At 59.4% G+C, this 23,067-nt stretch overlaps 2 protein-coding genes across 9 annotated transcripts in view; one reads left to right on the top strand and one right to left on the bottom strand.

The window, feature by feature from the left end:
* CRTC1 (CREB regulated transcription coactivator 1) overlaps positions 1–14,884 on the top strand; it is a 79,242-nt gene extending 64,358 nt beyond the window's left edge. For 3 of the 8 annotated variants that reach the window (XM_077859322.1, XM_077859323.1, XM_077859321.1), the window contains 5 exons: positions 1,196–1,507; positions 3,601–3,705; positions 6,726–6,812; positions 7,425–7,605; positions 9,297–14,884. In XM_077859322.1, the coding sequence (XP_077715448.1) occupies positions 1,196–1,507; positions 3,601–3,705; positions 6,726–6,812; positions 7,425–7,605; positions 9,297–9,508 (897 nt within the window). In that variant the 3' untranslated portion in view covers positions 9,509–14,884. The remainder of the gene's footprint in view (positions 1–1,195; positions 1,508–3,600; positions 3,706–6,725; positions 6,813–7,424; positions 7,606–9,296) is intronic. The other 5 variants (XM_077859328.1, XM_077859326.1, XM_077859327.1 and 2 more) reach the window with 4 other exon arrangements.
* Positions 14,885–15,329: 445 nt separating this feature from the next.
* COMP (cartilage oligomeric matrix protein) lies at positions 15,330–23,023 on the bottom strand. Its single transcript, XM_077859320.1, has 19 exons — positions 22,870–23,023; positions 22,545–22,630; positions 22,132–22,183; positions 21,498–21,667; positions 20,682–20,819; positions 20,325–20,399; positions 20,072–20,230; positions 19,860–19,964; positions 19,665–19,772; positions 19,278–19,437; positions 18,580–18,698; positions 18,312–18,364; positions 18,031–18,212; positions 17,690–17,868; positions 17,537–17,585; positions 17,003–17,199; positions 16,200–16,372; positions 15,610–15,749; positions 15,330–15,520 (listed from the first exon to the last, which is right to left on the bottom strand). The coding sequence occupies exons 1-19, from the start codon at positions 22,946–22,948 to the stop codon at positions 15,474–15,476; spliced, it is 2,271 nt and encodes a 756-aa protein (XP_077715446.1). The 5' UTR covers positions 22,949–23,023; the 3' UTR covers positions 15,330–15,473.
* Positions 23,024–23,067: the final 44 nt, after the last annotated feature.

The following is a 23,067-nucleotide window of genomic DNA, read 5'->3' as shown; positions in this document are numbered from 1 at the left end:
CATCTTCTTTGGAAAAAAGCCTGTTCATGTCTTCTGCCCATTTTTAATTCGATTATTTGATTTTTGGGTTTTGGGTTTTGTATGTTCTTTGTATATTTTGGATACTAGCCCTTTATCAGCTGTGTCACTTGCAAATATCTTCCATTGGGAGGTTTTTGATTACTGGTTCAATCTCCTTTCTTGGTATAGATCTATTCAGATTTCTATTTTTGGGGGGGGGTCAGTTTGGTAGTTTGTGTGTCTCTAGGAATTTGCCCATCTCATCTTACTTTTTAAAGATCCCTAATATATAACATTTTTGTTGTTTTTTTGTTTCTTTTTCTTTCTTTTCTTTTTTTTTTTTTTTAACATAACCTCACTGGCATTATCCATCTCCAACAAAACTGACAGGCATTGCTTTGTATCTTCTGATAGACCTAGGCCCAGTTCCCTTCTACTTGTTCATACCAGGATCTAAATCTGGGCACTATGTCCTCAGTCTCTCCATCTGTGATCCCTGTTCCTTTGCTCTTCTCCCTTAGACCTGCTTTCCTTTGCTAGAGACTCCATTTTTGTTCATGAAGTAACCATCGTTTCTTAGAGGCTGGGCGTTCTGCTAAGAGTTAGATCCTGTAGCTCCTGGTCACATGCAGTCTCCTGTGGAGGCTTCCCTCGAACCAGGGAAAACTTTTCCTCTGTCCAACTCCAAGAAGACTTGAGCTGGTCATTACCAAGTGGCCACACCAGCACATGTATCATCCACACCATCTCTAACTCCTCCCTGCCCAGAGTGGGCTAGGCACAGGCTGCTTGCTGGGTTGCTGGGAGTGTGGCACCCTGGGCTTGCCTGCAGTGAGCAAACTATGGGTCAGTGAGGCCAGGGACCTCCTGAGTCTGAGGGGGTACAGAAGGTGGGGCCTACCTCTTGGTGTGTGGCAAAGACAAAGGAAAACTTTGTTGGGTGCAGAGCACTTTCAACTGGATTAGAAGTCCAGGCCCTGTCCAGCCACAGGCAAACCTGTTACTCTGGCCCTGGACAAGGCCTGCCCTCTCTAGGCTTGTGCTTCCCCTGTCTGGGGTCTGGATGTCACTTTGTTTATCTGTGATATCTTTGTTGAGCGTGTTAGGCCATAGAGCATCCCTAGGGACCAGGTATTTCACAGTCTGGCCCCTACTGCCTAGTAGCCTCCCACCTGACACCCTCCTCTTCCCCCAGGCTGTGGCCATGGATGCCCTGTCTCTGGAGCAGCAGCTGCCCTACGCCTTCTTCACCCAGGCAGGCTCCCAGCAGCCACCGCCGCCGCAGCCCCAGCCCCCTCCACCACCACCGCCCGCATCCCAGCAGCAGCCGCCCCCGCCACCCCCGCAGGTGCCCGTCGGCCTCCCCCCAGGCGGCCCCCTGATGCCAAGTGCCAGCTTGACGCGGGGCCCTCAGCTGCCCCCACTCGCGGTCACGGTACCGTCCTCTCTCCCCCAGTCCCCCCCAGAGAACCCGGGCCAGCCGCCAATGGGGATCGACATTACCTCGGTAAGCCTAGGATGGGGTTTTGTGGGGCCTGGCTGGGGGGCTCATGCAGGAGGATCCAGGGAACTGTGGGAGACCCCCATTGGGCTCCCAAGGCCCAAAGACACTCAGGCATCTGACTGAAGCCTCCTCGAGACTCCACTTGAAGGCCAGGGTGGCCAGGGGTCAGAGCTGAGGCAAACACTGCTGGGCTGAGGTCATCCCATGTATAGATGAGGAAGTGGAGACTCCAAGCATAGATCCTTTGCCCCAAACTTCACCCAAGACGGGCCACCCTGTATCTGGCTGCCAAGGTTCCCCCATGGCCCCTGCTGTCCAGTACTTCAGCGCTTGCTACTTGCAATGGCTCACCTGGAGGCGGGGAGGACACAGAGCTCTCAGGGCCTGGAGAACAGATTCTGGGAGCCAGAGAGATGGAGGGGAACTTGGAGGGGGAGAAGGGATAAAGCCCCCACTGTGGTTCATGCAGTGCACAGTGCCCTGGGCCAAGAGGGACATTCAACCCATGGGACCCCTTTCCTGGGCTCAGGTTAATGGGTGCTTGGTTTGACTTCTATACCCCAAGCCTTCTTGATTAGACTTTTGCCCTGGTGGGAAGGGGGTGATCACAGCTACCTTGGGCCATATCCAAGGTACGGGGACTATGTTTGGGGTACAGCAAGTCCTCTCCATTCAGCCATTGGCTGCCAACCCCAAGATAAACGTCATCAGAATATCATGTGCTCTGCAAAGACGAGGTCCCCCTGAGCTAGGCAGGTGGGTGAATGGAGACCTGTTTCCAAACTTCTCTGACTCCTCATAGGGCAGACCCCAGGGGTACCCCAGACAGGAAAGTGTGCAAGTTTTTTCTTTGTCAGAAACACAGCTGGTGTGGAGGCAGCTCTGGTGGTGGAGCCTGCCAGGCTACCTCATTCCCTGACACCCTCCAACAGTGGTGCCTCACGTTTGAGCTGGGCAGACAATGGAGGCATGGGTGTCCGGGCCAGGTACACAGACATTACCTCCCCAGGCTCTCAGGCCAGTGAGTGTGCTGCCCGGCACCCCACCAGGGACATCTGGCTCCCTTGGGATTGTAGCCTCTTCTTGAGTACCTGCTAGCGCAGGCAAGCAAGAATATCCCTCTTTTCAACTCTGAGAAGCCCCCAGCCAGTCATTGCCAAGTGACTGTGCTGGCACCTCCAAACACTGATACCTTGCTCATCCCCCATGTATCTGTCCCCCACCGCCACCCCTCCGGGATAGGTTCAGTCCCTATCCCAGACTACTCAGAACAGGCCACTGAGGAAATCGGGGTGATCAAGCATTTATGGGGCCCTGGGCTAGGCATCCAGACCGCAGTAAACAATAGACCCAGAGAAGTCAGACAGTTTGTCCAGAGGCACACAGTCGGTCCTGACTCAGCCCATCTTGCCCCTGGTGAGAAGCTAAGGCCCTCTGTCCTTCAGTTGAGGTTGCTGCCCCTTGGAGGTCTCTGGACAGTGTACCAGTCAGTTTTGTCCCAAGTGATGCCAATGATAGTGATTGCCCAGGACTGGTTATTCTGGGGCGTGCCCCAGATGGCCTTTGCTGTTGGTCCCAGCACCCCCCGTGGTGGACAGGATGTGCTAGAGCACAGAGATGGAGCTCAGAGAGCCGAGGGAGCTGCCCAGAGTCGGCAGCAGAAGGCAGCACCTCCCTGCCCCAGCCTTCCATGCCCGCCTGTGTGTGGGTGTGTTTGTTGTATGTACACACATGTGGCTGTGTGTGCATGTATGTGGGTGTGGGTGAGTGTGTGCATTCATGGGGGTTTTCTGAAGCCTGCTGAGTCAAGGTGGACCCCGCCGTCCCCCTCCCACAGCCCTCTGTGTGATTCCGTGAAGCTGAGTTCTCCGACCAATCCCCCCAGCCCTCTGGGTGCTGGGTTTGGAGGCAGGCACCCAAAAGACCCCAGGCTCAGACAGGGCTCAGGGGTCCACACCTCTTGCAGATACTCCTGACACTCTGTTCACCTGATGGGTGGTGGGAGGTGTCTTGGGGGGATGCCCAATGGGGAATGGCCAGTCCCAGGATGCCAGGCCTGGGGCCCCTCGCGCGTCCTGACCTGTCTGTTGTCACAGGCGCCGGCTCTGCAGCAGTACCGTGCTAGTGCCGGCTCCCCGGCTAACCAGTCTCCCACCTCACCTGTCTCCAATCAAGGCTTCTCCCCTGGGAGCTCCCCGCAAGTAAGGGACGCCGCCTCCCCTCTCCCAGCACCCTGCACTCCAGCCTTGCTTTGCATCCCCCATGTATCTGTCCCCCACCACCTGTGCCTCACGCCTCATTGCATCCCATCTTGTCCACTCCCAACAGGGCAGGGAGAAGGAGGCACTGCCCGCCAGGCCCAGCCCAGGAGCTGCCATGTCCCCACTGTCTTTGGGGCCTTCGCAAAGTCCTATCTGGAGGTGGTGGGCCCCTCACTCGCATTAGTCACCTTAGTTTTGGCCACACCCTGACTTCTTGCCCAGCAGCTAGGGACACCTCAGCGTGTGGCTCAGAGCATGTGTCAAACAGCCCGTGCACACAGCCCCACCTGCACCTGCCCATACGAGACTTCCAGAAGTTGGAGGGGTTCTCCTCCTGCTTTGGGACACAGCTGAGGTGATGGCTGGCCTGTGGTTGGGACCCTGACTCCTCAGATTCTTCTCCCCTCTGCCTCAGGACAGGAAGGCATGTCCTGAAAGGAAGCTCCTCTGAGTGGCACCACAGCTTCTCAGGGGTCTGTGTCCCCATCTCAACAGATGAGGAGACTGAGGCTTGCCTCACGCCACAGGCAGGGCTTGACCACATCCATCAGACTTGGGTGTTCCCCCAACACAATTGGACCCCAGTCCCTGGCACACATACATGCATACCTACCCCCATCCAGGTACCTCAGAATTCCCCTTAGCACCACTCACCTGGTGGCTGAATCCTGACTGGAGTATTCCACCAGAGGAGAGGAGGTGCCCACAAAGCTGACATCTGGGCTCGAAATTTCCATACTGCAGAGCCTCCTCAGGACCCTGCCTCTCTGTCCCCAAAATGTCACCAAGCTGAGAGACTCCCAGGAGCTGCTGCGAAAGAGCAGTGCCCCAGGCCCTGAAGCCTCCTTCTTGGCCCCAGGGACAATAGGATTTTCCTTCCCTGCTAAGGAGGGGAGAGAAGCTATTCCACCAGACAGGACCATGCAAGAACAATGTCGGGCTCCCTTGTCCCAGGGGATGTGCCCTGCTGTCCTTACTTCCCCAGTTCTCAGAGGTGCACCCAAATTAGGCCCTGTGTTTTGAGATGGTGGGCGTCATGTTCAGGAAGGCTGCCCTCATGGTTCCACCTGCTGTAGGAGGGGCTCTCCTAGGACTCCTCTGCAGTGGCCTGGGGTCCTGCTGGGACCATCAGTGTGTAGCTTTCTGCTCCATAGGCAGGTGGGGAGGCATCAGTGAGCTCAGGGCAGGCCAGAGGTCAGCCTGGTGTCTGCAAGCTCTCGATACATCCATGCTAGCTCCCAGCTCTTGTGGCTCCCAAAAAATGGCTAGTCTGGTCATGGAGTGTCATGGGATGCTGAGAGATGGGAGAAGGGGTCCAGGCAGGGGAAATGGCAGGTGGGGCCTGTTTCTGGGTCCTTGAGTAATGTGCCTTTTTACACAGGCAGCAGGACAGAGATTCAAGGGTGGAGCAGTTGTCCCAGGAGAGATTTGCCAAGACCAAAGGGGGTTCATCCATCCTAGACAAAAAGTGTGTTGCTGTCTCGTCAAGCCTATGTCTGTGTGTTGGTCTGTCCATCCAGTCACTGGTGCTGCAAAGGAGGCTGTCAGGTTGTCTGGACTCAACCAGACATGGGCTTAAGAAGACCGAGAGACTCACTTGGGGGGCAGACCGTGCCGGGTGGAGGCTGGGTGGCTTCGCACTGCAGCTGCATCCCCAGGTTGCATTCAGTGGTCCTGTGGGCCTGGGCCTCCCCTCCCCTCCCCTCCCCTCCCCAGCCTACCCAGCCTCAAGTGGACGTTGTTATCTGTCTGACTGTACCGTGGGCCTTAAGCAGCTGGCCTTCAGTACTATGTGCTGTGTTCCTCCCTTCCATTTTGAGTGGACCTTTCTGCAAACTCATGGCAGCCTCACAAAAGAAGTCTTAACCTAGGTCCCCTGCTTGTGACAGGCCTCTTTGACGCCAAGGCCATGGGGATGGAAACATATCCCAGAACAGACCTGCTTCCTCCTTTGTGGGGAAACCTAGCCACAACCTTGCAGCCCCATTTTCCAAAACTGAAGCTGACTATATTGAGGGCAAAGGTGACATTTTTGCCAAATTGGCTGTTTTTCTGCTCTCAGCCTGCTCACCAAGGAGGAAACAGACTTGGGTCTGGGCTGTGGTTGTGTTTCCTGAGGCTTGGTGCCTCATGTGAGCTCTGGCCACACACTGGCTGCCTCTCCTCCCTCCCACGTCCCACCAGGCTCCATTCTGCCATTTCTCTCTGGCAGGGGCTCCAAGCTCCTTTTCTTGGCATCTCTACTGCCTGTGAGGGTCCCTAGTCCCCTGCTCTTCTCCCAGGAGCAGACCTGGCCCCCAGCTGGCCTTAGAAGAGCAGGAGATTGGGCTCCCTGCCCACCCATGGGCCCTGGGGTCCCCCAGGCAGGCAGCCATGGGCAGGTAGCTTTCTGTGTGCCTGTCCTGTGCTTGCTCAGCTGGCATCTGGCTCTGTGCACCCATCCTGTCCACGTGTATATGGACTGCCACCATGTCCCATGTCTCCCTGGGGGCCTTACAAGGGTCACCAAGTGCACTTCCCATGCTGAAATTCAGAGCACCCCACGCACACACCTTGGCCCCAGTCAATGCTTTTCTCTGGAACCTGTCAGGGGGGTTTCTTGATTCCTGTGGCCCCCTTGTTTTCTATCTGATGGAGACATGATTCACTCATACCTGAGCTCAAGTAGAGGAGATGGTAGAAGGTGCTTTGGGGGATATTGGGGTACAGAGGCCCCCCAGGAGCAGGTAGTGAAAAGAAACATCCTGGGATTGAGGGGGCACTCCTCCATCCTGGAAGGTGTGGACTCTCCCAGGAGGCCTGAGATAGATGCTCAACCTACTTTATCCTGAGCATCTTCCCCGGGGGGTTTCAGGGGCCTCCCTATGGGTACAACCAGCCTGTGGGAGATCCCCTGCCCCAGCAGTCCCTGACCTGGTCTTGGGGACCGTGATGACAGCAGGCCTCTTTTCTGTCTGCAGCACTCCTCCACCTTGGGCAGCGTGTTTGGGGACTCGTACTATGAGCAGCAGATGGCGGCCAGGCAGGCCAATGCTCTGTCCCACCAGGTGAGCGGGTGCCCGGGTCACAGCGCCCACAGCAGACGCTTACCCGGACCCCGCCCGCCCCTCGGGCGTGAGCTTCGCTCCTAAGGCTCCCTCCTGTCCCAGGCCTTGGATAGGGGTGGCTTGGCTTTGCCTCCCCAGGCACCTGTGCCTGGCCCACAGAATAAGGCCAACAGCAGAGGGGTAAGGAGGGTGGGCAGTGAACACTGACAGGGACAGGCAGTGGCTATAGCATTGGCACCTCAGCGTGGGCTGTGCATGTGGGTTTGCCGGGAGGTGGAGCTGGCTTTGCGTAGAGGTCAGGGTCAAGGGCATGTGGGCATGAGTAGGGTTGGCTTCTTCCTGGAGCAGGTCACTCACCCATCCATCCTTCCATCAATCCATCCATCCAGCAAAGCCCTGAAGGGGCCGTGTGTGGACACACCTGGGCAGGTTCAGAGAGGGAGGAGGGGGAGACCCTAGGGTAAGAGTTTTATATTCAACAGCGCCCTCAGTATCTGAGTACAGGCGCTGGGCTTGTTGCAGAGGAGTTGGTCCCAGTTGCTGCAGGACAAGCCAGCCAGCAATAGCCAGGGGCTCAGCAGGGCCAGCCTCATGCTGTGTGCTTCCCCCCAGCTGGAGCAGTTCAACATGATGGAGAATGCCATCAGCTCCAGCAGCCTGTACAGCCCGGGCTCGACACTCAACTACTCACAGGCGGCCATGATGGGCCTCACAGGCAGCCATGGGAGCCTGCCAGACACGCAGCAGCTTGGCTACCCCAGCCATAGCAGCATCCCCAACATCATCCTCACAGGTGAGGCCACCTGGCCGTGGCATCCTGGATGGGCATCTTGGGCAGAGTGCCTCCATGGGGCCTGGCAGCTTCAAGAGGCCTTGTTCTCAGGGGAGATGTTGCTCCTGCCCTGCAGGATGAGTTGTATTAAGACTGGTTCAAAGAAGGCCAGACCCCACCAACTTTGACTTGTTGCTGGGCTGTGGAATAGGCCCCGGGGGACACACTGGACCCTGGACCAGGCTTCTTGTGCCCCATGGTCAGAGCAAGAAGAGGACAGAGCCAGTCACTCACCCTGCCCTGCTTCTGCTACCCAGGTCCCTGAACCCCATTAGCTGAGTATAATGGTGACTAGGGGGTGAGCCCTGCTTGCTAGGGCTTGTCACATACAGCCAGCATACATGCAACCACTCACACACACTGCAGTGAGAATCCCCAAACAGCCTAAGCACAGCACCCAGACGTCTAGGGACATGCATAGCACATATGTAAGTCCCTGCTCCATGTAGCATAGAACCCAGACCCTTTGCTGCCCCTGCCCCATCCTGTAGATTCTGGGTTTTACTGAAAGAAGCGATTTCCTTACAAGCCAGGACTGTCTCAGGATTAAGATTGACACCCCCTCGTGGTCCCACTAACATCTCCAGGATGGAGACGCCTGTGCCCAGAAGCGCCCCCCAACCACGACGTGTAGTGCTTCCTCCCTACCTGAGGGGTGTGAGCATCAGTCTGCAGTAGATGCTTTGGGGGCAGTAGCTTCAGATGCACAAGAAAACTTAGGCCCTTCTGCCCCCCAAAGCCTAGAAAGCCCAGGGCTTTTTTTTTTAAAGATGTTTATTTATTGGAGATCCCTGGGTGGCTCAGCGGTTTAGTGCCGCCTGCCTTCAGCCCAGGGTGTGATCCTGAGGACCCAAGATCGAGTCCCATATCGGGCTCCCTGCATGGAACCTGCTTCTCCCTCTGCCTGTGCCTCTGTCTCTCTCACTCTGTGTCTCTCATAAATAAATAAATAAAATCTTTAAAAATTCATGAGAGACACAGGCAGAGGGAGAAGCAGGCTCCATGCGGGAAGCCCAATATGGGACTCGATCCTGGGACTCCAGGATCACGCCCTGAGCTGAAGGCAGATACCCAACCGCTGAGCCACTCAGGCGTCCCAAGACCAGGACTTTTATGCCCTTGTCTCATATTGAGAAACTAAGGCCTTTCTTCTCACTGCAAGTGGAAGAAAGAGTCCAGGTTTGAATCTGGGTCTCGCAGGGCGGCGGTGGGGGGGGAATCACACCCCAGCTTGCTTCTCAGTGATGCACATGGAGGAAATATCCTGGTAGAGCAGGAGAGGCCCTTGCCCCTTACCGCTCACACTGAATGTTTGTGACATAGGTGTTAGCCCAGGGCTTCCCAGCCTTGGATTACTAATACATGGAGCTGGATCTTTCCCTGGGGTGGTGGGACAATCCTGTGCATTCTGAGGTGCTGAGCAGCCTCCCTGGTCTCCACCCACCCAATGCTAGCAGCATTCCCTCTTCAGTCAGGACAACTAAACATGTCCCTAGACATTTGCCAGTTCCTGGCAAACCCCCAGGTCAGCACCCCTGGTGTGGCCCAAGCCCCTCTTCCCTGAGCATTTTAAGGGGGGCTTGGAGGCACAGGACCTGAGAACAGGGAGCCAGGGCCACACTGAGACTTTTGTCCTGTGCCCTCCCCTTCAGTGACGGGAGAGTCCCCTCCCAGCCTCTCTAAAGAACTGACCAGCACACTGGCCGGAGTCGGTGATGTCAGCTTCGACTCCGACAACCAGTTCCCCCTGGATGAACTCAAGATTGACCCCCTGACCCTGGACGGACTGCACATGCTCAACGACCCTGACATGGTCCTGGCCGACCCGGCCACCGAGGACACCTTCCGGATGGACCGTCTGTGAGCTGCACATCTGGCACATCGCCGCCCAGCCCCCGGCTCCATCACCCCGCCGGTCAGTGGTCCCGACGGCGTCTCCCTGAGCCCAGGGACGGCCGCGCTCCGTCCTTCGCAAACGGCCGAGCTTGTGATTCTGAGCTTGCAATGCCGCCAAGCGCCCCCTGCCCACCCGCCCGCCCTCAGCTGTCCACCTCCCTCGGGAGGCCGCGTGTCACCCCCGCGGATCCTCCCTGCGCGTGCTCTCTCGCCCCCCACCCTGGGCCATGAGCCGTCCCCCTGTAAAATGCGGAAAGCGTGTTGGGCAGGGCCGCCGGCCTGGAGGGGGCGCTGTGGTCCACGGCGGCGGTGGGCTGAGGTGCATTTTCCGACTGTTGTCCAGCTCTCACTGCCTTCCTTCGTTCCTGGCCCCCCTACCCGCCCGCCACCCCCAGCCCAAGGTTAGGTAGCGAGCCAGCCCCACCCTGCCAAAGGGAGAAGGTGCCAGAGAGAGGGGCAGACACAAAGTGAAATAAACACTATTTTGACTGCTGTCTTTTATATTTCTGAGCACATTCAGAGAATGCTAGAATCCGTCCCATGGAGGTAGACTATACAAGGTGTGAACAGAGCATGCAAAGCAGCTAAATCTTCCCGGGACCGTGCTCCCGCTTTGCCCACCCCCAGCCAGATCCCTCTATGGCCACCTTTGCCCTGAAAGTGAAGCCCCTGGCCAGGATGAAGGGGGCCTGCCAGGGCTTGCATGTGGAGGCAGGGATTATTTCTGGGGGTTGTTTTCATCTCTCAACTTGTTTTCATCTTTTCTTCTCTGTACCGTGGTCACTGTTACTGTTATTTAAAGAATGGGGTGGGGAGGGGGTGGCCAGGGTATTTTTGTTGTGTTTTTGTTTATTTGTTTCTTTTGGTTTGTATTTACACTTTGGTTGTAGATGAGTAGCTGACTCCTTCAATCCAATACTTGCCTGAGAGCATGTTTTTATTCCAGAAATCCCATGTTATATATTTTTTAAGCTAACTGGAAGCGATCTGCTGCCTGCCGGGTCTGAGCTGCGTCTCTGGCCGTTTTAGCTAAGGCGCACGTTATCTCTAAATGGAAGGGCTGAGTGAGGGCGGGTTGGGCCTGGTAGGGTCTCTGGCAGAAGCTCCAAGTGGCCGGAGGTGCCTCCACTCCAGCCATGTGGCAGACTCCCAGGAAGGAGCCACGGCTTTTATTAAGGGTCTCTCGAAGATCCACCTCTGCCTGGCCATCCTCAAGGTGCCTGCCGGTCCTCAGGGAGGACTAGTCCCAGACCCCGAGGCTGGCAGCAGCTGCAGCCCCTCTGCCCTAACACCCCCCCGTGATGAGGCTGCCCTCTCCCTCAACCCCACCCCCGAGGACCGGCTGACATTTGTCCCCTCCAGCCACCCCTTTCATGGCTCCTCCTGGCAGGGCTGGATTCGGAGGCAAAGAGCAGTGTGTTTGTAGTGGCAGCTTTCCAAGTGGCTCTGGAGGCTGAGGTGACCATCTGGGCTTGGCCGCCATGCTGGGGGCTGTCCATGTGCCCCCCAGGGCCTGGGGGTAAAGTGGCAGGGTGTCTTTGTTTTCTGTCCGCTGCTCTGAGGTGGAAACTTCTGTCTCGTCCCTTCGAAGCTGGATCTCGAGCTCTCGCTGGCTCGTTGGCCTGCAGGCTGGGCTGGCACCTTCTGCTCGGTGCATAATTTATCTGTGGTGTTACAGCCACTGCCTCTAGGTCTTGAGAGCCCTTGGCTCCGTCCTTGTGGGAGCCAGAATTGATCCCAGCGATATCCCTCCCTCTCGTTCCCGGGCCAGGCTGTTAGCACATGGCCAAGCGACTGGGCGGCCACAGGCGCAAGAAGGTTCCTTCCTCAGTCATTTGGTCCCTGCTGCCCTCATGTGGGCTTGGGGACACGGGGTCAGTCCGTCCCAGTCGAGGGCCCAGCCTCTTATTGAGGCAGGGGCTGGGAGCAAAGAGAATTTTTTTTTTTTTAAAGAAAAACTACATGTACATAGAAGAGTTTGATTATCATTAGACTTGTGTGTAGAACTTTTTAAAAAAATGGCCTTAATAAAATTACAAGCAACCTTCCTGGATGCAATTTTCAAACAAGGCATCGGGGACCCTGTGAAGGAGCCTCATCAGCCCATCCTTCCTGTCTGCTCGGCGCCCAGTCCTCAGTGCAGATGGGCATGAGAGGGAGGGCCTCCACCCCCCGCGGCCTATGTCCCACATCCCTTGGGCCGGGGGCACAGGTGACATTGTATTTACATGGCCACTTTGGCCCATGACGGGCATAGGTGCAGTTTGCCTAGGGAGGGGGTCCCAGCCAGGAGCCAGTGGCCAGATGTCCCTGTGTCCCCAAAGGGTTCACACTCCTGCCTGGGCCTGGTCAGGCCTCCTGAGGTCTACAACGGGGGATTGTGCTTATTTCTTAAATATTGCTTCTCTACTAAATATTCTTGAATTGCCAAGATTTCCTGAAACAGGACAGCCTAAGGGAACCAGCCCTTTGTGATGTGAAAATACTGTGATTTTAGGCGAGCTGCGCCATGAGGGGTGGGCCGGGGCCCCTGAATATTGTATATAGACCCGCCGCCTGTGTGCTCGCTTGCTTGCTCGCTCGTTCGGGACAGGCCTGGAATGCTCAGCCCACGTGAAGTCAGAGGCCAAGCCAGTCTGTCCCCCCGCCACTGCCCCCCAGTCCTCCCAATCTCAGTCTTCTTAGCTGTGTGAACTTCTGCCCCGGGAACAAGCAAGTATGTTCCCGCCTGCCTCAGTTTACCCTCTGTTCCCCAGCCCCCAAGACAGTGAGTTTATTACCCCCAGGGACACTTGTGGCCCAAAGTAGAGCCTGGGATCAGCCCCTCTCTGTGTTCTCCAGAGAAGAGGGCTTATGCCCCTGTCCCCTCAACACGTACCCATCAAAGTCACCCTCCACAGTGTCCAGGGCTGACGTTGGGGAGGAGAAGGGGTCTTGTCAGACTTGTGTTCCCTGTCACGGGTACCCATGCCAACCTCCATCCCCACTGAGTCCTTCCAGGAGGAAGGTAGGCAGCGCTCTTCAGGGCGTCCTGCAGCGGCCTCCCTGTTCTCACATACCCTGCTTCCTCCCGGCACTCTACTGGGCAGGAAGGGCTGGGGGTGGCCTGCCCTTTGGGGCAAGGGGTTCTGAACACTCCGTGGAAAGCTCAGGAGGCAGATTGACCTTTCAGCAAACGTTAGAGGCCCACAGCTAACGGCATCCAAAAACTGTTTGCGCTCCCCTGTGGGGGCCAAGCCAGAGCAAAATTATGGTGGGTCCCATCTGCCCAGCCATTGCGGTCCATAGGACTCCCTGGGACCAGCCAGGCCTAAGGGAAGGACAGCCGTGTGTGTTTGTGGCCCTTGCCACAGCAGCACCTCCACATAGACCTCCCTGCTGGCTTCTGAGCCACCCACCTGCCCCAGGGGTATGCATTAAGGGCAGGGGTCCTGCCTTTGCAGCTGCGTTCTGATCTTGTCTATTTCTGGGGTTTGGAGGTTGGGAAGAAGGGTTCTGACTGTGTGTGGCCTGATTTCTTTGGGTGGCTGCGCTCCCTGGAGGCTGCCTAGCCAGGTGGGCCCTGTTGTGAGGCCCATGTGTCATAGTGGAGCAGGCAAGGCTGGATGTCAGACACCATGAGACCCCCACACAGAGGGTGAGAAGGCTCTATGTCCATTCCTATGTCTAGGGGTGGGTGTACGGTTTGCAGGTTGTATGCCAGGTGCTAGCTGCAGCCTGGTCAGGCAGGACGGGAGCAGGTGCCAGGTCTGTGGGGGAGCTGGGCGGGGCTCAGGCAGCAGGGGCTGCCTTCCCCCGCATCTGGCATCCTGGACCTGATAAGCCCCTATGAGGGGCTGTCCTTCGATGGGCCCTCAGGGGAGCTGAGCCCCCCTCCCCAGACCTCCACATCTCCGCCAACCCTGAGCTGGTTCAAATATCCTTCCAAACTCCCACCCCCAACTGGATTCTGGTTTTTCTGCATTCCCAAAGAAGCATCCCCACTCCTGGATACAGGCTGGGTGTGGTAAGGCCTGGTAGTATTAGGGGGCCCTCACCCCCTACCCTGGTCCTGACAAAGCAGCAGCAGCACCCATCACCCGCCCTGGGTTCTCATAGAACCGTGGTTAAGAGGCCACAGTACTTACAGTGTGGGGGTAGGGTGTGGGGGCTGCAAGGTCGAGGGTACCCAGTGCCCCTGGACTTGTCCTGTCACTTCTTGTGGGTGCTCCAAGTAAGGGAGCTGTGGCCACCTGAGCCCTTCCCACTTGGCTTGCAGAGCTCCGGGGGTGTGGGGAATGCATGCTTCCCCCATTGCTGGAGGCCTGCCTAGGTATGGGGGCATCCAGATTTGTCGCTGCTCCTTTCTCCTTGGAACCTGGGCCCCCGCCTCCTGGGAGTCTCACGGTGTGTGACTGGGGGTTCCTGGAACATTCCCCCATCAGGCTCTGCCCAGCCTGCACTGTCTCAGTCCATAGTTTCTCTTGGCCTTTGGCCTCCAGGGTTCCTGGTTGGGTGGGGTTCAGGCACCTCTATAACCCTCCGTGTGCCACAGGCAACTGGCCACAGACATATTCTCTCCAAAGTGGCCACTCCCCAGGAGGGAGGTGAGGTGACCTGCCCCCACCCAGGCCTGGGCGCTAGGGTACTCTCAGAGGTATGGGGGGTGGCAACTGGAAAAAGATCCTTGTGACCCGGGCCTCAGTTTCCCTCCTATCACTGGCTCAGACCCATGGGTCTTGAGTCCTTAAGCTTCCCTGGCAGGGTCAGGAGTAAGGGCTGAACGTCAGAGTGATGCTGGCTCCAGACAGTTCCCTCTGCCTTCTGTCCTCTTGGCCAGCCCTCAGTACCCTGTCCCAAGATGCCAGGGACACGTGGTACATCCCGGGAGTGGTGTTACCCCCATCTCGCAGGGTTCTGGAGTTTGGGGGCAGTTGATGCCCAACCCATCCAGCCCATCACTTCTGACCTCTTGCCCACTTGGGATAGGTGGACACAGCCGTGGCCTTTGCCACCAGGCCCTGAGAAGGGGGGCTTTGGCAGCCAAGGTCCACTGACCCCGCTGTGCCCCGCCATAGAAAACTGCCCCCCTGGGCGGCACCACTGATATATGCAAACCTGCTGGTCCGAGCCCTGCTCCGCCTGTGTTCCTCTGTCCCCAGGCTGGCTCTGCCCCCCTCCCCAGCATGTACACTCTGCTGTGGATGTCCCGTGGGCCGTGGGTTGGGTGCCCATGGCGGGTGGGGGCGGGCGGCTCAGGGCGCACTCGGCCGGCCCCTGCCCATCCTCTCTGGCGTGGACGCTTTTGTCTTTGTACCTTTGCATCCTTTGTAATGAAACATAATAAAAATCCAATGTTTTCGTCTCTGCCTCCTCCCCTTTTTTCCTGCTCCTCACCCCACACTGGGGATGAAACATGGACCTAGTAAGGTATACCTGGTGGGAACCACACATAGGTGCCCCCCCCACACACACACACACAGACACGAATATGGGCACACTGGCATGAGCCCTTCACCCCCACCCCTGGCCAGCTAGTTGGGCCTGTCTGGAAGGGGAAGGACCCACCCCCTCCAGGATCCTGGGGCAGGCACTCAATGGTGGGGATCCAGGCCTGAGACCTCATGGAGATAGGATGCAGCAGCAAGCCTAAGGCCTCCCACATCAGGGTTGGACACTCCTAGTCAGGCTGCTGGGCCCTAGCCAGTCAGGAGGGGTGTCAGCAGCAAGCTGAGTTTGGGGTCCCTGCTCAGCCCTCCCTCAGAGGCCCCACCCCCAATCTCTCTGCAGTAGAGACCACAGCCAGCCACTCCACCACACACACTTTATTTTGTCCTTTCTGAGCCCCTCTAGGGCAGCTACCTCTTGGAGCCGGGTGCCAAGCTCCCTGTTTGTCGCAGTGAGGGTAGCCACGATGGTGGCCATCTTCCAGCAATGGGTCCCCACCCCCATCCCTAGGCCTGCAGAAGCCTCTGAGTCTCGTAGTCCTCTGGTATGGTGTCTGGGGAGAAAGGGCAAGCAGGTGAGTTGGGGTGAGTCTGGGCGGGATGAACTCCCCACCCTCCTTGGCAGGACGCTCACTCCCCTCACCATTGCACCGGTAGCGCAGATTGGCCCAGATGATGTTCTCTTGGGAGAAGCAAAAGACCCCCAGGCGGCCACCCCGCATGGTTGTGTCCAGGACCACGTTGCTGTCGGCCACCAGCTCAGGACCCTCGTAGAACCGCACTCTATGAAGAGGATAGGACAGTGAGGCAGGGCCCTGGGCTAAGCTCTCCCCTCTGAGACTTTGGCGTCTGCCCTGGAAGATGGGTCCCCCCTCCTATCTGGGAGTAGGGGCCATGTCCCCCCCACCGCCTGGACCACACTCAGGGCAGGTAGGGCTTCTGACCTGTGTGAGAGGATGGACACAGCAGGTGCTAACCAGAGTGCCTGGACTTTCTGGCCGTGCAGAGTGGGGACTGAGAAACAGGGAGCTAGTGGGACCCTACCTTCTATGTGAGGACCTGCTGTGTCCTGGGTCCCAGGAGAAGTGTCATGTCCCAGAGCCAAACATAGTTCATTCTAATTGCCCATATCATTTCCATTTTACAGATAAGGGGACTGAGGCCCCCTGAATCTCTAGGAGCCAGGACAGAGCAAGGGACTCCTGGTCCATTGGCAAGGGATGAGATCCCGACCTGATGTAGCCCACTTGGGGCCGATGCTGCAGGAACCAGCGGTAGGATGTCTTGTCCTTCCAACCCACGTTGCGGGGGTCCTTCCACAGCAGCCGCACCTGTGATGCTGTGTCCCCTGTGTGCCAGAGTGCATTCCGCAGCTGCTCCCCGGGGCCTGTGGAGGACTTCACAGCCTACCAAGCCCAGGGACAGAGGAACAGGGTCAGAGACTGCACAGGCTACTGGAGCCCCAGAACCCTGCACTGTGGGACAGGTGGGGAGCCGTACGTCTTGGCAGTGGCGGGTGGGTGGTTAGGGTGCCTGGATGGGAAACCTGCAAGGAAGCCTTCTTAGGGGTCACGTGGAGATTTGCAGGTGGGATATTGGGGGCAGGGATGGTCCGGGATCTCATTAGAGTATTTGGGAGTCCACGGACAGGTTTGGGGTCTGAGAGGATTTGGAGGGGGTCCGCAAGAGGATTTAGAGACCTCTAGAAAGTTTTGGGTGTCCATGGGATAAGAGGATTGGGGAATTTGCTGCAGCGTTTCAGTGACATACTAGGGCCCACAGATCCTGCAGTACAATTTGGAACCTGAAGGAAAGTTTAGTGTTCCATAAGAAGGTTTTGGGGCCCAAAGGAAGATTGGGGGCCTGGGAGGAGTGTTTGAGGGCCAGTGGGAATCCAAAGGGGGGTGGCTGGGAGGACTTTGAGGTCTGTAGCTTGATGCTGGGGACAGGGCTGTAAAGGTTTTGGGAGTCCGTGGAAGGATTTGGGGCTTTCTAGAGAGCACAAAGACCGAGAGGTCAGGTAGGGCCACAGACACCTTGAGCTGAATGCCGGGTTCAGCTACGGCCCTGAAGGGATTCGCCTGCCAGTATGTCTGCTCCATCTGTTTCCACATAACCACGTAGAAGCTGGAGCTGTCCTGGTAGCCAAAGATGAAGCCAGCATAGTCATCATCTGTGACTGTGTTCACGTGGAACGTGCCTTCGAAGTCCACGCCATTGAAGGCCGTGTAACCTGGGGGAAGGAGGGTACCAGTGAGGTTCCAGGACGCTATCCCTACCCCCACCGGGGGCCCTGGTGCGTCCAACCCCGCCCCCGTGGCTTCGGAGTCCAGCTTGCCTCCTAGCCCCAGATCCCCACCCACAGACCCACCCCATCCCCACCGCCGAAGGCAGCATGACCACGCCCCTGAGTCGGCTGACAGCCTCTAGCCACACTCCTTCAGAGTCCAGAACAGTCCAGCCGCTGACCCCAGACCCAAGCTGGCTCTGCGGTTCCTGCGTTCAGACCCGCCCCTGGCCACGCCCCCTATCTGGTTGGCTGCACCGCCTAGTCCCTCTCGTTGTCTCACCCACAGCCAGGCCAGGGTCGCTGTTCATGGTCTGCACGATCTCCATACCCTGAAAGGAAAAAGGGCTTCAGGAGGGCCGCGTGGGCCCTCGGTTCCCCCGCCCCCAGCTTCAGACCCGTTCCCACCACCTTCTGCCTTGGGCCCGGCCCCAACCTGGTTGAGCACCACCCAGTTGGGATCTATCTGCGCGTCGCCCTCGGGGTCCAGTACGACAGTCTGGAAGGCCCGGAAGTCGGTGAGGGTGACCTCGGCATTCTCCGGACACACATCAATCTTGTCCACCACCTTGTCCGCGTCGAAGTCGCCCTGGCACGCATCGCCCACACCGTCCCCTGAGAGACATAGGTGGTGGGGTCGGCGCCAACATCGCTCAAGGCCTAGTCATGCCCACACCTGCTGTCGGTCCCGCCCACACCACGTCCCAGCCCCGCCCATAACTGCCAAGGTTGCCACACCAGCCTCAATCCCACCACAGGCCCCATCCCCTGCCTTACGGTCTACATCTTCCTGGTTTGGGTTGGGCACAAGACGACAGTTGTCCCGACTGTCGGGGACTCCGTCATTGTCATCGTCGTCATCGCAGGCGTCACCCTGGCCATCGTGGTCTGAGTCCTGCTGGGCACTATTCGGTACTGTAGGGCAGTTGTCCCGTGAGTCCTGGTGCCCATCCCCATCCCTAGAATTGGTGAGTGGGACACAGAGTGAGATTTCCCAGAGTGCTGGGTCGGAGCCTCCCACCCTCGGTCCCCACTCCCACCCCACATGGCCTCCTTACTGGTCTTGGTCGCTGTCACAAGCGTCTCCCACAAAGTCGTGGTCTACATCCCTCTGAGGAGGGTGGATGCAGGAGTCCAAAATCAGGGCAGGGAAATTCACAAGCCTCCCACCCACACCCAGTTCCAGAGCCAACGTCATCCTGACCCCCATGGGACACCCCCACCATGCTTAGACTGGATTTCAGTCTTCTTAACTAGACTAGAGTCTAGACTAGTTTAGAGTTCACTTCGGGGATCTAACCCAGCTGGTGTGTAGCCCGCTCTCACCTGGTCTGCGTTGCTTTTCTGGGGACAGTTGTCACAGGCATCTCCTACACCGTCACCATCACTGTCCTTCTGGTCTGAGTTGGGTACCCTTGGGCAGTTGTCCACCGTATTTCGTATCCCTGCAAGAAGCAGGGGGACAGCAAGGATCCCAAGATGGGGGAGGGGCAAGGCTGACTTCAGCAAGGCAGCTGCAAACCTGGGACTAGCCTGGGACAGAGTCCCACGCCTCTCCTGGCTCCCAGTAGCTACAAAGTTAAATCAAGTGCTCCTTTACGGGCCCAAGCCTCAGAGACGTAATGAATGGACGATGGGTGAGGGGACTGGCTGTCATCTCACAGGCAAAGCTCAAGGGGACCCTCCGCTGGCACTGTGAATGCACCACCCTACATGTCTGCCCCAGGTATAAAATGGGCACCTTCCTGGCCTTAAACTCCAGATTCACGTCTGTTTTCCTACTTACTACTCCCTGCAGCATCTGACACAGGGCCCACGTTTCCCCCCCTCCAATGTTCCTGCCTTTTACCTTCTGCGTCCTGTCCCAGCTTGCGTTTTTCTGCCCGCCAGAACAGTCTATGGTCGTCCCCAGAGCCCAGGCGAGCTCACCCACTGCAGCTTCCAAAATTAGGCGAGCTCCGCCCTCAGGCAAGCCCCACCCCTCGGTGCCGGTTCCCTCTTCTCCCCCCTGCTTCAGCGCTCACGGTCGCCGTCGATGTCGTCGTCGCAGGCGTCGCCTTTGCCGTCCTGATCTGTGTCCTTTTGGTCGTCGTTCTTCTGGGACCGGCAGTTGTCGCAAGCATCACCCCACTTGTCGCCGTCCGCATTGCGTTGGTCTGGGTTCCGCACCAGCTTACAGTTGTCCTGGGGGACAGGGCCGGTTAAGGGGGCGGCGGGGGCGGGCGGGGGGGGGAACCAGGCCCGGAGGGGCAAATGTCACTCCCTAGACCAGCCCATCTCCGAGGCCCCGCCTCCTCCGCGGAGCCGCCCTCATCCTTCCCGGACCCCCGAGTCCACATCCTCTGAGGCCACTTCCCTCACCCAAGCCACATCCCCACCCAGCCTTGCCTAGGATCCGACGTAGGCCCCACCTGCTCGTTGAGGACCCCGTCCCCATCAGCATCCGGGTCGCAGGCGTCTCCGATGCCGTCGCGATCCACGTCCTCTTGCCCTGAGTTGGGCACCGTCACACAGTTGTCCTAGGGGCGGGCACAGCGGGCGTGAGGGGCGTGGCCAGCGAGCCCCGCCCATCACCGCCCCGTGCACGCCCTTCAGACCCCGCCCACCTTACGGCACTGGCGTTCTGAGCAGCGGAGCTTCTCGTCGGGGAAGCCGTCCAAATCCGTGTCTCGGCCGCAGAGGAGCCCGTTGCCTGCCCAGCCAACGGCGCACTGCGGGTGGGATAGCGAGTTGGCGCCCCGGCGTGATCGCCACCCATCCCAGCCCACCTCACCCCCTCATACCCAGGCCACGCCCCTCCCTGCTCGCCCGCACTCACCGCGCACGATCGCGAGCCGTCGCGTTCCAGGATGCAGTCGGCCTTCTCGTGGCACGGGCTGGGCGTGCCGTCGGGGCAGAAGCGCTGCGAGCGCCGCTGGCAGCCAGACGCCTGGTCGCCCACGAAGCCGGGCTGGCAAGGGCCGCACTGGAAGGAGCCCTGGGCCGGGGCCGTGGGCAGTGAGCTTGGGCTGCCTGCCGCTTCGCACCCACCCCCAGTGTCTCCATCCTTCCCCACTCCTCCCGGGCCTTACCCGGGTGTTGACGCACACGGAGTTGGGGACGCAGTTATGCTGCCCGGTCTCACACTCGTTAATGTCCGTGCAAACCTGGATGGCAGGGGGCGCAGAGGTCACACACACACGCACAAACCCTCAGACCTCCCACCGGGTTCACGTCCCCTCTGTATCCTACCTCTCCCCTACATTCCTCCTCCAACCTCAGCCATCCTAATGAGGACCCTTACTCTGTCCATCCCCCAGGCCGCGGTCCCCACCCCTTCCCGCTGAAGCGAGGCAGGAAATTGGCCGCAAGGCTGGAGGACCAGTTTATTGAACAAAATGAGCCCCCCCCCCATTCCCTCCTGGCGCCCACCCCTCCATGGCCCTCACCTGCTTGTTGGCCTTGGCGAAGGCCAGCCCCACGCCCTCGTGGGCGGGGCCGCTGTACCCCGGCGGGCAAGCCTCGCAGCGGAAGCCGGGTTTGGTGTTGATGCAGCGGACGCGGGGGAAGCAGGGATGGGCGTTGCACTGGGGGAGGAAGGGCCACGGAGAGTCAGAGGATCCGGGAGGTGGGCCCCCTCGAGAGCGGCGCCTCAGGATTTTGGGGGCTTGAGCTTAGAAAATTCAGGCCATTAGCCAGCACTTGGGGGGGGGCTGCCTTGTGGGGCAGAGGCCACTATCCCAGGGGTGAGACACGACTTTGCCTTGATCCGGCCAGGGGAAGGGGAGCGACCTGGCGGAGAGAGGGGCGAGCTGGGAGTGGCGTGGGCTGGTTGTTCAAGGGCGGGGTAAGGAATTGCGAGGGCGGGCGTCCCCAGCAGAGGGAGGAAGTGGTCGTCGGGGCGTGCGTGCCCGGCGGTGGAAGGGTCTTACGGGCGGGGGCCTCGTGGTGGTAGAAGGGTCGCTGGGGCTTGTGAGCCCCGGAGGTGAGGAGGGTCTTTGGGGAGGGCCAGTCCAGGCGGTGGGAGAGTGGTCGGGGCGGGCGTCCCTGGCTACGGAAGGGGTTGGCGGGACCGGCGTCACTGGCGGTGAGGGAAGTGGCCGGGGTGGGTGCCCCCCGCCGGTAAGGTCGTCTGGACGTACGCCCCCCGAGATGAAGGGGTCCTCCGGGTGAGTGCCCTCATCGGGGGAGGAGATTGTTGGGAAGGTGGGTAGTCGTGGGGCAGGCGTTAGGGGGATCGTCGGGGCGGAGGGGGGCGAGCGCACCTCGTTGACGTCGACGCAGTGCGAGCCATTGCCGGTGAAGCCCGCGGGGCAGGGGCCACAGCGCGCGCCGCTTGCGGTCTGAGTGCAGACCACGCCCGGGTAGCAGAAGCCGGGCGCGCACTGGGATAGGGGCCGCACGCTCAGCCCCGGGGTGCGCGCGGGCTGCATCCCTGCGGGGAGTGCAGGAGGGCCGGTCAGGGCCCCGCCCCGGGGGCAGGGTCTACCCGGACCACGTCCCTTCCTGGGGCCGCCCCTGCGGGCGTGGCGAGATCCCGGGCTTTCAGCCCCCGCCCCCGCCCCCGCCCCCGCCCCGCACCACGCTCCCTGGCCGTCAGGTTTCCCCTGTATCTCCGTGCCCGTCCGTTTCCGGCTTCTCCCTCAGCGTCTCCGCATCTCCCTGCATCTCTCGCACGGCCTCTGCTTCTTCTCGCGTGTCCGCCATCTCCCTTCCCATAGTCTCTGTGTCCCCTCCTTCGTCTCTCTCCATCCCTCATCCAATCTCTCCATCTCTGTCAGCCTCCGTCTCTTCCTGTCTCTTTTCCTCCTAGTCTTTCCTCCGCGGTCTCTGTCTCCGTCTCCCCATCTCTTCTCGAGCTCCCGCCTGCCGCGTCTCTGCCGCCCCAGCTGCGCTCACCGCACGCGTCACACTCCATCACTGTGTTTTTCAGAAACGTGATCTCCTTGACCTGCGGTGCAAGGGGCACGGGGTGTAGTCGGCGTGGACCTATCCGTCTCTTCCTCCCTTGGGTCCCCCCTCCCCTCCCTCAGACTCCTTCCAACACCCCCGTCCCCTCCCTCCGGACTCCCTATCCTCCCAGCCCCTCCCCTCCCTCCCTGGGACTTCCTTTTCTCCCTTACAGACCCCTGCCTTCTCTCGCCGAACCTTCTACTCCTGGAACTCCCCCTTCCCTCTTTTCTATAGCTTCCTCCCCGGATCTGGTACCCAGAACCCTCTCCCTCTCCACCGGGACCTCCTCCCATCCTCCTTCCGCCTCCTCTTCCAGGCCTCTCTCCGCGCATTCCCTGTCTCCCCACCCTGGCCCGCACCTGCTGCCGCAACAGCTCCCGCACATCCTGCAGCGCCGCGTTGGTCTCCTGAAGTTCCCGAAGCATCTGCGGTCCTAGATCTGCACCTGCGCCGACAGGGGGCGCTGATGGGGCGTCGGGGTTTGGGGACCCCCAACCCCAGTGCTCTCGGAGCCTCGGCGGGGACCCGGGACGCCCTCCGTTCCTCTGCCCTGCTGCCTGCTTTCTCCGTCCTGCACGTCCCGGCGAACAGTCCCCGGGCCCCTAGGAGCCGCGACCCTAGGCCCCATGGGTCCTCCGGTGTGGTAGGGGATCGAGGCCACGCGTGGGGGAAGGGTCGGCTTACCTAGTGGTATCTGGCCCTGACCCGACACGCCGAGGGCGGCCAGGGTGAGCAGGAGAACGCAGGCGGCGGCAGGAACCATGGCGGCGGCGGGGAGCTGGACTGCAGCTCGCTCTCTGCTGCCCACGAGGCCCGCGGGGCCTATTTATCCGGGAGGGCGCAGCCGGCTCCAGGACGGCCCACCCGCGGCCCTGCCCAGCG

The sequence above is a fragment of the Canis aureus genome, chromosome 19 (assembly GCF_053574225.1).
Source record: "Canis aureus isolate CA01 chromosome 19, VMU_Caureus_v.1.0, whole genome shotgun sequence".
In the NCBI taxonomy this organism is placed as follows: domain Eukaryota; kingdom Metazoa; phylum Chordata; class Mammalia; order Carnivora; family Canidae; genus Canis; species Canis aureus.
The sequence above is the reverse complement of the archived record's forward strand: the minus strand, read 5'-3'. Positions and strand labels throughout refer to the sequence as shown.